The sequence below is a fragment of the Marmota flaviventris genome, chromosome 14 (genome assembly GCF_047511675.1).
Source record: "Marmota flaviventris isolate mMarFla1 chromosome 14, mMarFla1.hap1, whole genome shotgun sequence".
NCBI lineage: Eukaryota > Metazoa > Chordata > Mammalia > Rodentia > Sciuridae > Marmota > Marmota flaviventris.
Window position 1 is genome coordinate 72,383,197 of NC_092511.1, and position 14,481 is coordinate 72,397,677.

General features: G+C 40.7%; 1 protein-coding gene across 1 annotated transcript in view; it reads right to left on the bottom strand.

Moving 5' to 3' along the window:
- The window catches only part of Trabd2a (TraB domain containing 2A), a 46,174-nt gene extending 34,905 nt beyond the window's left edge, over positions 1–11,269 (bottom strand). The window contains 6 exon segments of the mRNA XM_071601257.1: positions 2,467–2,692; positions 2,694–2,784; positions 2,787–2,869; positions 2,871–2,952; positions 10,959–11,025; positions 11,192–11,269. Coding sequence (XP_071457358.1) covers positions 2,467–2,692; positions 2,694–2,784; positions 2,787–2,869; positions 2,871–2,952; positions 10,959–11,025; positions 11,192–11,269 — 627 coding nt within the window.
- Positions 11,270–14,481: the final 3,212 nt, after the last annotated feature.

Consider the following 14,481-nt stretch of genomic DNA (forward strand, 5'->3'; position numbering starts at 1 on the left):
GATACTTAAAACTGTGAAACTAATTCATGCTCCAAGATGTCAGGATAAACAGCCTAGATTCATAGTGCAATGGTTACCACTCTGGCCTCACACACACAAGATATCAGGATAACAGTTGTCCTTAAAAGACAGGGAGCTGGTGCTATTGTTTTTCGCCCTGGGTGCTGAGAGCATGGCTACATTTAAAAATTCATCAAGTGAACTTTTCTGTATAGAAATGCTGCAATAAAAACTTGGCAGTAAAGGTTGGGGGTGTGGCCCAGTGGTAGAGTGCTTGCCTATCATGAACAAGGCCCTGGGTTCAATCCCCAGCACGAAAGGAAGGAAGGAAGGAAGGAAGGAAACACTTTAAAATAATTTTATGCAATGATGGAAATCCTACTGTGCATGATAGTTATTTGTATATATACATATGTTAAAAGTTAATGAATTGGCTGGGATTGTAGATCAGTAATAGAGCACTTGCCTGATATGCTCAAAGTCCTGAGTTGAGGGCTGGGGATATAACTCAGTTGATAGAGTGCTTATCTCACATTCATAAGACCCTGGGTTCAAACCCCAGCACGACAAGGCAAAAACAAAAACAAAAGCCCTGGGTTGAATCCCCAGAACTTAAAAAAAAAAAAAAGGTCCCTGAGCTGTATAGTCATTTTAGTTTCAGAATCCCCCAAATCCATGGGTATTCAAGTCCCTTGTATAAAATGGTGTAGTATTTGCATATAATCTGCATACATCCTCCCATATACTTTAGATTGTCTCGAGATTATTTGTAATACCTAATACAGTGTAGATGCTACGAAAATAGTTGTTAACTTATATTGTTTAGGAAATAACAACAGGTTAAAAAAAGTGTGTGCACGTTCAATCCAGTTCAGTTCTTTTTTCTGATATTTTTGTTCTGCTGTTGGTTGAATCTGCATGGATACAAAAAGTCCTTAGGTTATGAATATTTCACTGTTTATAAATGAAATGTGGGGACTTTACCTTTAAACAAGAAGTCTCAGGAATAAGTTGTATAGTGTTTTCCTTCTATATTTAAACTCTAACTTTACTAGCTTAACCTCAATGTCTTACAAAAAAATTAGTTTATACATCTTAAATTCCTTTATAACCCTGAAAAATTTGTTATAAAATTGACATGATACTCTAATTTGTCCAGGCGCCATGAACAGGATCTGAGCATGTAGGAGGTGAGCACATACCCTTAGCCTTGAGCAATGGAGGTGTGGAACTGGCTTCTGCTTGCTAAAGCAGGTGGACCTCAACTTCCTTCGGCAAGGAATTTCAGCAATGGGATTGAACTACATCCCCTGAAACCCATCCTTTGTCTCCTTTGAGTTGAACTTTCACGAATGTCTTCCCCTCAATAAATAGAATGGTCTCAGGCGTGCTCTCTCTTTTTTGCCTGCCTCTCTTGCCTCCCTTGTGGGAGCTGGGGCAGAGAAGCCATCACTGAACCTCAAGAAAAAGATACTTTCTGTGTCTGTGTGATTATTTAGTGCCAGCCCAGTTCACCTGGAGCAACCCTGACTGATTTAGTCGCATGTCCTTACATCCTTTAAATAACAATCCTAGTTCAGCATTTCAAGGTTTGCTAAAGCAAATATTTGGGTTAATGGCCATCCAAAATCCTGAGGACCAACATCTCAAGGCCACTCACTGAGAATATTCACAAAACAAGATGTATTTCATAATGCAACATCCCACTGGCTCCCAGAAGCATCTAATCCCTTTTTTTTTTTTTTAATGCAGTGCTGGGGATCAAACTCATCTAATTCACTTTAAGACAATTTTCACCAAAGTAAATAAGCTCTTTAATCAAGTATTGCTTGTTTTATAAGAAGTGAAGAACTTCCTACCATTCAACCTAAATTCCAGTGCTCTGAGGTATAAACCATGAGTAAGTGGAACATAACTATACCTAGAAAAGGCACTGTCCAGGGGGCAGTGTCCTGAAAAGGCACAACAATGATCTCCAAGGGACTGCTGTTACCCAAAACAGCCACAGCCAGCATCATCTCCAAACTAGGCCATACCCTGTGACAACCAGTGTGGCATTCATCTGTCCACAGTCTCTCAAAGCAGCTTCTTAATGAATTATCTGAATTAAAAATGCATAACATTGGGGGGCTGGGGATGTGGCTCAAGCGGTGACGTGCTCGCCTGGCATGCGTGCGGCCCGGGTTCGATCCTCAGCACCACATACAAACAAAGATGTTGTGTCCGCCGAAAACTAAAAAATAAATATTAAAATCCTCTCTCTCTCTCTCTCTTAAAAAAAATTCTTTAAAAAAAATGCATAACATTAGCACACAATATTTGTTGACATGACAAGAAAAAATGTTTTTTTTTTTTGGCAATACTCAAATAAGTGATAACAAATAGGTTTATTTTTTTAATCCTCAGAATAGCATTCTTGCGCAAAGATAACTTTTAAATACCACCAAGTCTTTCATGTAGTCTTACCTGGGAAAGGTTCAGCCCATACAATGGATGGCACTGCTCTTCCACCTCTTCCACTGCCCCAATCTGTTTCCTCAGCCACTCTGCCTCCTTGGCAAGGTACAGGTCTAGGACAGTAACCTCCAGGACTTAATGTCCATTTCAGATCATGAGCCTCTTGTGTTCCTAGTTCCCCACAATGGCAGTGAAGAGGTACTCTACATACAGCCCCTTGCCTCATTGGTCTGATCATCCATGAGGGCATCCTGAGCCTGACATACTCCAAGTGGCACTTGAGGCAGTACTAGATGTCCCTGGCGAGTACATCTTAGAGGTTCTTGCTTTTGGCATCATCTGACAGCTGCTGAGGACAGAGATTGTGTAGGAGTCCATGAGGTCCAACTCAAAGTACATAATGTTGCTCTGCCTTCTTGGAATCATTAGTGATGAAGTCCCAGACTAGGGTTTATGGGACATGGATACTGCCAAAGGAGTAAGATGTGGGTCTCACTTTATGGATCCACAAGAAGTAATTCAACTCAATTTGATAAAAAGAAGAGAGACAACATCAAAGTATGATACAGGAGGGAAGAATGAGTCAGGAATCTAAGAGGAGAAAAGGAATTAGAGAGATAAACTACACTTCAGGATATAAATGATCAAAGTAGGATTTAGACTTTTGATTCTAGGTAGATTAATCTGTGAGGAGCAAGAGTACGCATTTGCCAACAATATTTCAACATCTTTTCTCATTTTTCCATCAAAATGTTGATTCAGGAAAGAAAAGCAGCAGAAATAACCAGTTCAGAGGTTTACCCTTATCTGCCCTACAATGAACTGCACAGGGATTGGAGAGGAATCTAAAGATACACCTGAAACCACATAAGAGACATTTGAGAAGGTAACTCACAAAGGTACAGGGTAGACCTGATGACCCTGTTTATTTTTTTAATTTGTTCTTTTTAGATATATATGACAGTAGAGTGTATTTTGACATATCATACATACACAGGGTATAACTTATTCTAATTAGGCTCCCATTCTACATGTTGTACATAATTTGGAGTTTCATTGGTCCTGTGAATATAGGAAAGTTATGTCTGATTTGTTCTACTGTCTTTCCTATTCCTATCTGCCCTCCCTTCCCTTTATTTCTCTTTGTCTAATTCCGTGAACTTTCTTCTTCTCTCCCCTACCCTTATTGTGTGTTCTTGAATATCAAAGAGAAAGAAGACTTGGCCTTTTGTCTGGGGTGATTGGCTTATTTTACTTAGCATGATAGTCTCCAGTTTGTTGACCTTCTTTCTTCAGATCTCAAATTCAACATTCCCAAGGGCAGAGGCTCTCAAGTCTAGCTGTACATTAGAATCACTTGTAAAGCTTGGTCCTGCCCCAAACCAATCACATCAGAATCTCTGGATGTTGGGTCTCAGAGATAGGATTTTTTGTTTGGCAGTGCTAGGGATTAAACCCAAACTTTTGCTAGGCTTATTATCACTAGACTTTGCTATCACTGAGCTACATCCCTAGCCCCAAAGGTGGTAGTTTTAAAGCTTCCCTGGTCATTCCAAACTACAGCTAAGGTTGAAAATGTGGTCTTAATGAGCCTTGGCTTCCTAATTTGCTCTTGTCCCTGTACTGTTTTATTGCATTTCTTTGTCCTGGTTCAACAGAAGAAAACTGGACAGAGTTCTATGTATCCCTTCCAGCATTCTCAAAGACTTAATGTTGGTGAGTGTCCATCTAAGGCCAGGTCATTATGTCCTTTGCTCCTGAGTGTCTCTTAGTAATTTATGAAGTATCTGTTTATCAATAAGTATTGTTCAAAGAAGTACACAGGACAGCCCTCAAGGAGTTCAAGAGTAACTTGAAGGCCAGACATACATGTGGGGTGAACCATACATCACACAATGCAGAATGTGAAAAATTTGGATTTATATGAAAGAAGATTTGGAACACATCCAAAAGGCTTAACTTCCTTTTATGTAACATACTTCCTTGGATTGTGGAGTTTCAGTCTATAACCAGTTCTCATTATTCATGGATTATATAAAGTCCCCATAAACACTGGATTCATGAATACCAAACCATTGCTCCTAGAGGATATACATGGTTCAATTCCTCAGAGCCTCTGGTCATAACATTTGTGTCAACTGGTCAATACACAACTTTGTTCCATGTGTGCTTCTGTTGAGAGGCACTTTACTTAGTATGTAACACTGAAAAACTTAACACATATTTTCTCCATAAGGCACATTACACCATTCTTACGGTTAGAACACTAGCGAGCACTTCAATACCATACTTGGGGCCATTTTAAACAGTAAAATTACCTACAAAAATGCAAAACCATGGCATTAAGTAAGCCACAAAAAGGATACTTGTTAACAGTGTGGGAGCAGAAACAAGAAGGCACAGAACAACCTTGTTCAGTGTCAGCTTGGATGTGCACATTGGCAACTCAAAATTTTCCATTTTGCATGCAACAGCAGTTGACCACAAAAGTATCAGGAGTATTAGCTTGGGGTTACAAATAAATTTTAGCAAACAGGCAAATTCGCAAATATGGAATTGGCAAACAACAGGATCAATTGCGTTTGCATTTGTGTTATTGTTCAGCAGCAACAACCCCTTTCAAAGGAAGTTTGCATCACAAAGAATCTCTAAATATAAGATAAGCAAGAGTGGAGCTGGCTAAAGTTTTCTCCCACCCCATGCCATCTTTCACAGAAATACCGTTTGAACAGGACTGCACTCGGCAGGTGAGAGCAGAGGCAGGCAAGTAAACACTGGGCTGGGGGTGAGATGAGGCCAGGGGAGCAGCAGCAAAGAAGCCCACAACTCTCCATAAACTTGACTGACTAAGCAGCCCTAGGACTAGCCACAGGGAACAGAGCCCTGTGGCTCCAGAACAGACTTTTTGAAACAGAGAGTTTCTGATTTCCTTCTACTGAGAACAAAAACTTCCTTGTGAGGACAGATGCCAAGGAAATTAAAACTGATATGTTCTCTGTGTAGTATAGCCTATCTAAATATATATCAATCACCTGGCTTTTGTTTATGCAACTGCTGTTGTACCAGTGAAGAAGCAATCTAGCTATTTCTCCCCAGCTCAATTAAACTGCCTAAAATTCCATTTTCCCTTTTCCATCATTTCTCCCTCTCTCTCTGGACTGGGGACTAAACCCACGGATGTTCTGCACCTGAACTACATCCCCAGCCTTTTTTATTTTTATTTTGAGACAGGGTCTCACTAAGTTACTGAGGCTGGCCTTGAATTTGTGATCCTCCTGCTTCAGCCTCCTAAGTAGCTGAGATTATGGGGATATGCAAAGTTGCCCAACCTATTTGCCTGTTTCTTCAGCCAGCAGGCAACTGAATATGGACAGCAAGGATCCCGTTAGCCTCCCTGGCTTAGCTGCCAGTAATACTTTTACTAAAAATCGTGACATTTAAATAAAATTTTCCAATTTATAACTGTTGCCTCAATATCTTAAACCTCATGCATGACAAAGAGAATCCATCTCAGCCCTCAGCCTGCGACTTTGTTATTTAAAGCATTCAAATTGCAGTTCTGTCTACTCACTAACATTTTAAGAATGCACTAACTGGGTAAAATGAGTCTAAATCCTGCTTCTGCTTCAGCTACACCCTTGAGATTTTAAAAAGCTACTTGATGGGGCTGGGGATATATGATTCAGTGGTTAGAGCTCCCCTGAGTTTAATACCTAGCACTGCAAAAAGAAAACAAAAAACGATTGATTGTTGAAGTAATATTAAGAGATAAACAACATACAGAGTCTCCAGCCCCTAGGCATCCTCTTATGGAGTGATGAGGGTCTCCCTCTGTGGGGTTTTGTTTTTGTTTTGTGGTGCTGGGATCAAGAGCACCACCAGAGCCTTTGTGTACTAAACAAATGCTGTACCACTGAGCTACATCTCCAGTGGTGCCAAGGTGCTCAAAAAAAAAAGAAAAGAAAAGAAAAAAGAAACTGCATGTTTACCAAGATATGGCTGCTAAGGCTAATTAATTGAGCAAATGCCTCACTGTTGGTTAGAATTCCAGCAATCTGGTAGAAAACACTGTTTTTTTTTTTGTTTTTTTTTTTTTTTTTTTTTTTGTTGTTGTTTGTTTGTTTGGTATCAGGGATTGAACCCAGGAGTGTTTGGCCACTGAGTCATATCCTCAGCCCTTTTGTTTTTTATTTTGAAACAGGATTTCACTAAATTGCTTATAGCCTCCCTAAGTTACTCAGGTTGGCCTTGAACTTGCCATCCTCCTGCCTTCCAAGTGTATGGGATTACAGACATGCATCACTACACCCAACTGATACAAACACTGTTTAAGTAAATGCTAATAAAAAGCTGAGATTGACAATTGTAGCTTTGGTTCATTTAAAATGAATAACAAAATAATTATTAGCTTCAAAGGCAACTGGTTTGCTAGAGGTATCCTTCAAAGCACAATTTTAGTTAGTTTTTTTTTTTTTAATTTTAGGGTAAGATTTGATCATCAAAGAGGTCCATTTGCTGAGTTGACTGGGGACTAGTTACCTACAGACGACATCTAATTATACAACTTCCACACAATCTATCAAAGGACTTTGTACACAGTTTTAAACAGGGAGATATGGCAAAAAAGCTAAAATGTTAATAAAAACCCAGGAATACCCAATTCATTGTCACTATTTTTGTTCTGTCATTATCAGGACCATGGTGTTAAGCAAATAGACTTTGGTCTGCTTCTATCCAATATAATCTGCCTAATACTCCATCCTACTTTAGAATACCTGCACTCCTATTCAGTTTATTCAATATGCATCCATTTTTATTTTATTACTTATTTTATTGTCACTGTTACAACTATTATTAATCTACATTTAAGGCCATTGTATGATGTTTTCACTGAAAACTGCTCAGATTTTAAAAAAACAAAGGCTTGTATTCTGGCATCTGCCATGTAATAACAGTAGGGAGGCTAAAGGCATCCTGTTCACTGTGTACCAGGCACTGTCCAAGAATTACATGGATTGTCCTACCAACTTCATTCAACACTCATTTGTTCCTCAATTATTTCTGCTGTGCCTACCATGTGCCAAGTGCTATTCTAGACGCTAGGAATGAAACATAGGGCCTGACTTGGGAAATGTTAGTGATAACTGCTGTGGAGAATATGTGTGTTAGTCAACTTTTCATTGTTGTGACCAAAATACGCAACAAGAACAACTTAGAGGAGGAAAAAGTTCATTTTGGGCTCATGGTTTCTGAGGTTAAGTTTGTAGTTGGCCGACTCCATTATGTGAGGCAGAACATTGTTGTGGAAGGGCAGAGTAGAGGAAAGCTGCTTACCTCAAAGCAGCCAGGAAGCAGAGTGAGAGCACTAGGAGCCAGGATCAAGACATAATCCCCAAAGGCATATCTTGTGACCTGCTTCCTTCAGCCACATCCCATCCACCTACAGTTACCACCCAGTAATCCATTCAAATTATTAATCTATAAAATGAACTAATTCACTGATGATTAGGTTACAGCTCTCATAATCTCATTTCACCTCTGAACATGCCTATCATGAGCTTTTCAGGGAACACCTCATCTCCAAATTATAACAACATGTAAGCAGATCTGGTGTGAGGGTGGGGTACAATTTTTCGACAAGGGAATCAAGAAAATCATTGAATGTCTAGAAGAACATCTAAGCCTTATTATGAAGGAGATTGAAGAGCCAACAATGGGGATATCTGAAAAAAGAGCAGTCCCTCCAGAAGGAGAGAGTAGCAGTGCAAAGGCCCGAGGCAGGGAGGTCTTTGATGCATTGGAGAGGCAAGGATGCCACATGATTCCAGAGGGATAACTGATGAAAAAGTGGGATGCAAAACTGGGCCATGTAGGGGCTCTGGGCTCCTGGAAGGGCTCAGGCTTTTAAGTTGAGCAGAATGGGAACTAGCCCAGGTTTTTGAGAGAGTAGTGACATGAGCTGCCTTCATGTGTTAAAAGTACACTCTGGAAACTGTGATGAATAGACTTCTGAGGGATGATGGCAGACACAAGAAGATCACTTAGGACATTACCAAAATAACCCAAGTGAGAGAACAGAGTGGAAATGATAAGTCTTATGAGGTGATTCAAATACTGGATTTATTCTAGAAATTAGAAAAGAGGATTTGCTGATACAAGAATGAAACTGCCATCCACAGGATGAAATAGAATGAAAGGAGATGGTCCCAAGTTTAGTGTTGGAGCTGATCAGTTGAGATGACGGACAACCTATAGGTGAGGTCAGGTTGGTAGGCCGATACATGAGTCTGGAGTTTGGGACAGGCTGAAACCAGAGATAAAAATAAGGGCATCATCTCTATTTAGGTATTATTTAAAGTCATGAGACTGGATGATATCGCCAAAGGTCCAACTGTCAATAGAAGGAAAAAAAGTCTGGGTTTGGCCCCTGAGGCCCTCTAACCTTGAGAAGTCAGGGGGAAAAAATGCAGTCAGGCAAGACAATAAGTGACCAGTTTGAGGCTGCTAGAGAACTGAGAAGGAAAAAAAAAAAAAAAAAAGCAAGTGGGTTAAGTGATGGGCCAGAGATGAGTGACAGCCTGAGAATAGATCTTAGCATTGGGTAACAATGAGGTCACTGGGGACCTAGACAAGAACAGTTTGGGTGGCATGGTGGGACAAAGACCTCCCCTGTTCTATTCGGGAGAGAATAGGAATGGAGAAATTGTAGGGAGAAAGAGCAGGGAATAGAAAACTAAAAAAGACACAACTCCTTTCCACATAGAGAAACTGAGACTTGCAAAGTTTATTATCCTCCCCAAGACCTCATAGCTCTCAGGTGGTGGACCCATGATCTGAAGCCATTCCAGAGTCCCAGGTTTCAAACAGCATAGCACAAGGCCTTGCCATACAACAGACTTTGCTTGCAATTCAGTCAAATATTTTTTCAATTAATAGCCTACTGATTATTGCTCAGGAGTGCCACCTGACTCCAAGTCTAGAAAGGCTCTGCCCAGTCCCCTTCCCTATCCCAGATGATCTGCCAAGATAAATACCATACTGACATCATAAAATTCTTCAGGTGCACTTTTCCCCATTCTCTCTTTTTAGGTTAACCCAATTCAGGGGTTTTTCCATTAATTTTATAATGCCAAGAACTGTATCTTACTCTCACATTCCCATATAGTGAAATAGTTGCCATGTACACAAAAGTTCAAATTGTGTTTTTAATGAAATGAACCTTATTGTGTAGGGCATCTTCAATAAGTTCTGTTCTGACAAACAGGGCACTTGCTTCCCACTCTGTATACCAGTAACCATTCCTTCAGTGTATTGACACTGTCCCCCTCCCCAGGCACTTAGTTGAAAGGGCTCCTGCTGGAAGTAGAGTCTTCAGGGCTTCTGATCTGGCAGCTCTTACCTTGTCTCTGCCCACTGGTAAGCCCCCAGCCCAGAGCACAGACTACAGTCTCTTAATTCCTCAGACTCATATTCTCAGGAGTATCACTGTTTGTTTCCATGGGAGAAAAAAATTACATCCCATTTCCTTGTAATTATGACTGCCATGTACTATCAGAAGAAGCCATATATTTTAATGTTATGAAAAATTGAACACTATGAACATGTCCCTTCTAAACCTTGTTGTAATAGTCCTCAAAAGAGAAAGACAAATCCAGGGAAGATGAAACACAAATTTTAAACAAGTACCTGGCAGCTGTATGCAATGAAAGGAACAAAGGAGCACAATGACATTTGTAGTGCAGCCAACTCCCTAAGACCATACACATACACCCTTTGTGTCGTCCCATTTTAGCATCCTGGGACCTGTGATAACTACACTTTTCCAAGATTACTTTTCAGGAGCCCACTCAGGTTGATGCTCAAGTAAACTAGCTTTAGTTCACCATTTTCTGTCAACAAATATTTATTGTGCATCTATTATGGCCAGGCACACTTCTGGCACTGAGGATGCAGAAGAAAACAAAACTGACAAAAATCCCTACCCACATGAAGATTACATGGAGTGAAGTGGAAGTGGGTGGGAGGAAAGCAAAAAAAATAAAATGTTTTAATTAGAGGGTGCTTAAGAACTACTGAGAAAAATAAAGCAAGGAAAGATAGAAAGGGAGTGGGTTCTGACATCACCTTTAATAGGGTAATCAGGAAGGGTTACATTGACAGACATTTGAACCATGATCAGGTAGACATAAGGGAGCAAGCACAAGAATAAGTGGGGGAAGAACTTTCCATAGGGAAGAAAAAGCAAGCATCAAAATTATCAGGAAGAGTCAGCAAAGAACACTCAAGTATTCTGTTTGAATATTGATAAGAGATACAGCCTTCCTGGTGTTCAGAGTCTGTGGGTGGACTTGTACTCAGACAACCTAATAATTAAACAGTGACAGAATCCAAACCAGTCCTCCAATCCAACAGTGTTCCAGAATCCTATCCTGGCCAGCTGCTATGTTAGATTGGAGGCTGGATTCCAGAGTTTCCAAAAACCTAACAATTGAGGAACCTACCCTCAATGCCCTCTTCAGCATGTGGCTCAAGCATACAGCCCTGCTTACTGACTGGCCTTCTAAACTTCTAAGAGACAAGAGAGTTCATTCACAGAATAGAATAGGAATTCTCAAAGGGAATTTGAGGGAACTGTGAGTGTCCCCAAAAACTGTTCCAGGAGACTGAAAAGTCAAAAGTTTTACATAATATTAAAATACCTTCCTCTTTGACCCTCATTCTCTCACAAGCTTACGGTAGAATTGTCCAGATGCTGCATGAGTGTAAAGACATCACCCTGCTGGATGGTTAATGGAATAGGGCACTTCCACATTCTTATGTTTAATATCTCCTTTAACCCACATAAATAAAACCTCTTTGAGATCCTCAATACTTCCGTTGTTTGTTTTTTTAGTCCTGGGTCCAAAAAAAAAAAAGTGGTTAACCGATGGAATAAAAACTTCTTGATAAATTCAAAAGAAAAATGAAACAGACCTTATCAAGAGCCTCACATCATAATATAATTGCAGACTGATATCAGATTTGGCGGAAGTGAAAGATATTATGCCTTCATATCAAGAGGTGGACTCCAGCTCTGTGAAACAAGCATGCAGCAGCCACATTTCATAGAATTTGAAACTATGCCTGGTGCGAATTTCCGTCTCCTCTAGGACACCCCTTAGGCAAAGGCAACTTGGCAAGCCTCAAGGTGTCCACTGCCCCACTGCACCTTAGAAAACACAAATGGTGCTGGGAAAACTGGAAACCCATATGCAACAAAATGAAATTAAACCCCTATCTCTCACCATGCACAAAACTTAACTCAAAATGGATCAAAGACCTAGGAATTAAACCAGACACTCTGTGTCTAATAGAAGAAAAAGTAGGCCCTAATCTTCATCATGTGGGATTAGGCCCCAACTTCCTTAATAAGACTCCTATAGTGCAAGAATTAAAAACCAAGAATCAATAAATGGGATAGAATCAAAAAAAATTTCTTCTCAGCAAAAGAATCAATCCACATCCTGGGAGCAAATTTTTACCCCTCACACATCAGATAGAGTACTAATCTCTAGGGTATATAAAGAACTCAAAAAGCTAAGCACCAAAAAAGTAAATAACCTAATCGATAAATGAGCCAGGGACCTGAACAGACTCTTCTCAGAAGAGGATATACAGTCAATCAACAAATATATGAAAAAAATGTTCATCATCTCTAGCAATTAGAGAAATGCAAATCAAAACTACTCTAAGATATCATCTCACTCCAGTCAGAATGACAGCTATTATGAAGACAAACAACAAGTGTTGGCAAGGATGTGGGGGAAAAGGTACACTCATACATTGCTGGTGGAACTGCAAATTGGTACAGCCATTATGGAAAGCAGTATGGAGATTCCTTGGAAATCTAGGAATGGAACCACCATTTGACCCAGCTATCCCTCTCCTCAGACTATACCCAAAGGACTTAAAAACAGTAGACTACAGGGACACAGCCACATCAATATTTATAGCAGCACAATTCACAATAGCTAAACTGTGGAGCCAACCTAGATGCCCTTCAGTGGATGAATGGATAAAACAAAAATGTGGCATATAAACACAATGGAATTTTACTCAGTAATAAAAGAGAATAAAATCATGGCATTTGTAGGTAAATGGATGGCTTTGGAGAAGATAATGCTAAGTGAAGTTAGTCAATCCCCAAAAAAACAAATGCTGAATGTTTTCTCTCATATAAGGAGGCTGACTCATAGTGGGGTAGGGAGGGGAAGTGCCGCAGTCTGGCTGGGCACAAATAACCGAGCCGCCACAAAGCCTTGTAGGTTCAAACAGCAACAACTTTATTTTCCAACTCACACAGGCACTACACGTGCGCTTCCCGGGAACACACACACTCCACCCGGCTCCAGGTGCCCAATCTCCCCGAACCCTGTGAGAACCCCCGGCGCCCAAGGCAGATTCCCAGAGCTGCCCTATTCCCGGAGCAGGGTCCATATACAACTCAATCAATCCAGCATCACAGCAATTATATACAGCTTAACTCAAATCATCATCTCAATGGTTCGCTGGTGTTGCCTTTCAACCATTCCCTCTGGCAATATGCCAGGTGTCATTCTGACCCTGCTGTGGCTCTCAACAGGGGAGCATGGGAGAATTAGATGAATTCTAGATAGGGAAGAAGGGTGGGAGGGAAAGGGACGGGGCAGGGGATTAGCAAGGGCGGTGGAATGTGATGGACATCATTATCCAAAGTACATGTATGAAGACTCGAATTGGATGTCAACACACTTTATATATAAACAGAGATATGAAAATTGTGGTATATATGTATAATAAGAATTGTAATGCAAAAAAAGCACATGTATAAAGGCATGAATTGGCGTGAACATACTCTATATACAAAGATATGAAAATTGTACTCTGTATGTGTAATAATTGTAATGCATTCTGCCGTCCTGTATTTAAAAAATTAAAATCAATAAAATGAAAAAAAGAGAGAGGGATGGAGGGCGGGGGGGAGAGAGAGAGAGAGATAAAACACAGTGGGACATCAGGGCCAGGCCCAGAAGCCAGAAACTAGTCAATTAGGTCACCTTCTCATTTGCTGTGGTTAGCACAATGAATTAAATTACTGATGTCCAGAGGTGGGGGCAGCCCGGGATCTGCGTAGGTGTCAAGGAAGGAGAGCCAACACCTGAACTCTGGCACCTGTCATCTGGGGGCACACAGACCACCGGAAATGGCTAGCCAGGTATCACTTTCTCCAGTGACAGGAACGCACAATAATAAAACCCACTAATTCAACTTCCACTGCGTTCTGCGGACTTGAGGACCTCAGAAACCTTCAAGTGTTTAAAAAAATAAAATAACTGATCAAAATAGGAAAACCTTCATCTCAGAAGAGGTCCAGACTGGAGACGCAAGAGCAGCCTGACTTCCACAACACTGGGCCGACTTGAGCAGGTTCCCCAGGTGTCTTCCCATTGAATTCCCTCACTCACAAAATGCTGACACGAATATCAAAAGAAGTTCCTTATGGGGGAGTGACCACTTGAGTGACCACCCAAGGCTGTCAGATAGTGGTCACTCTGTGAATAAACTCTGTGTCTTGGGGCACCGAGACACAGTTTCCCAGGGCGGTAAAACTGTAAGGGTAAAAGAAATTGAAGTTAAAGCGTAAAAATTAAAGGGTAAAAGACTGGGTGTTGTAAAAGTTTCTAAGCTGCAAGGTCTGAGTTAAATTTCTGTAGCTGTTAAGACAATGCTTAGAACCGCCCAGTAAACATTTCCCCTGATTGTCTGGTTGTTTAATAACTGAAGGGGTCTGTGTGGTTGCACGCAGGCATTGCAGGGCCTGGACCAATCAGTTTAAATGTAACCCCCTCCTTAGGAATGACCTATCACTCCAGCTTGACCTGTTCCTGCCAATGAATGAACCAATCATGTTTAGGAGTTGTTGTTCAATTTTCCGGCACCTAATGATGATTTGTTCTGATGTATACAAAGCCCTCCGCCCTCCCCAAAAAGTGTACTTAAGCAGTG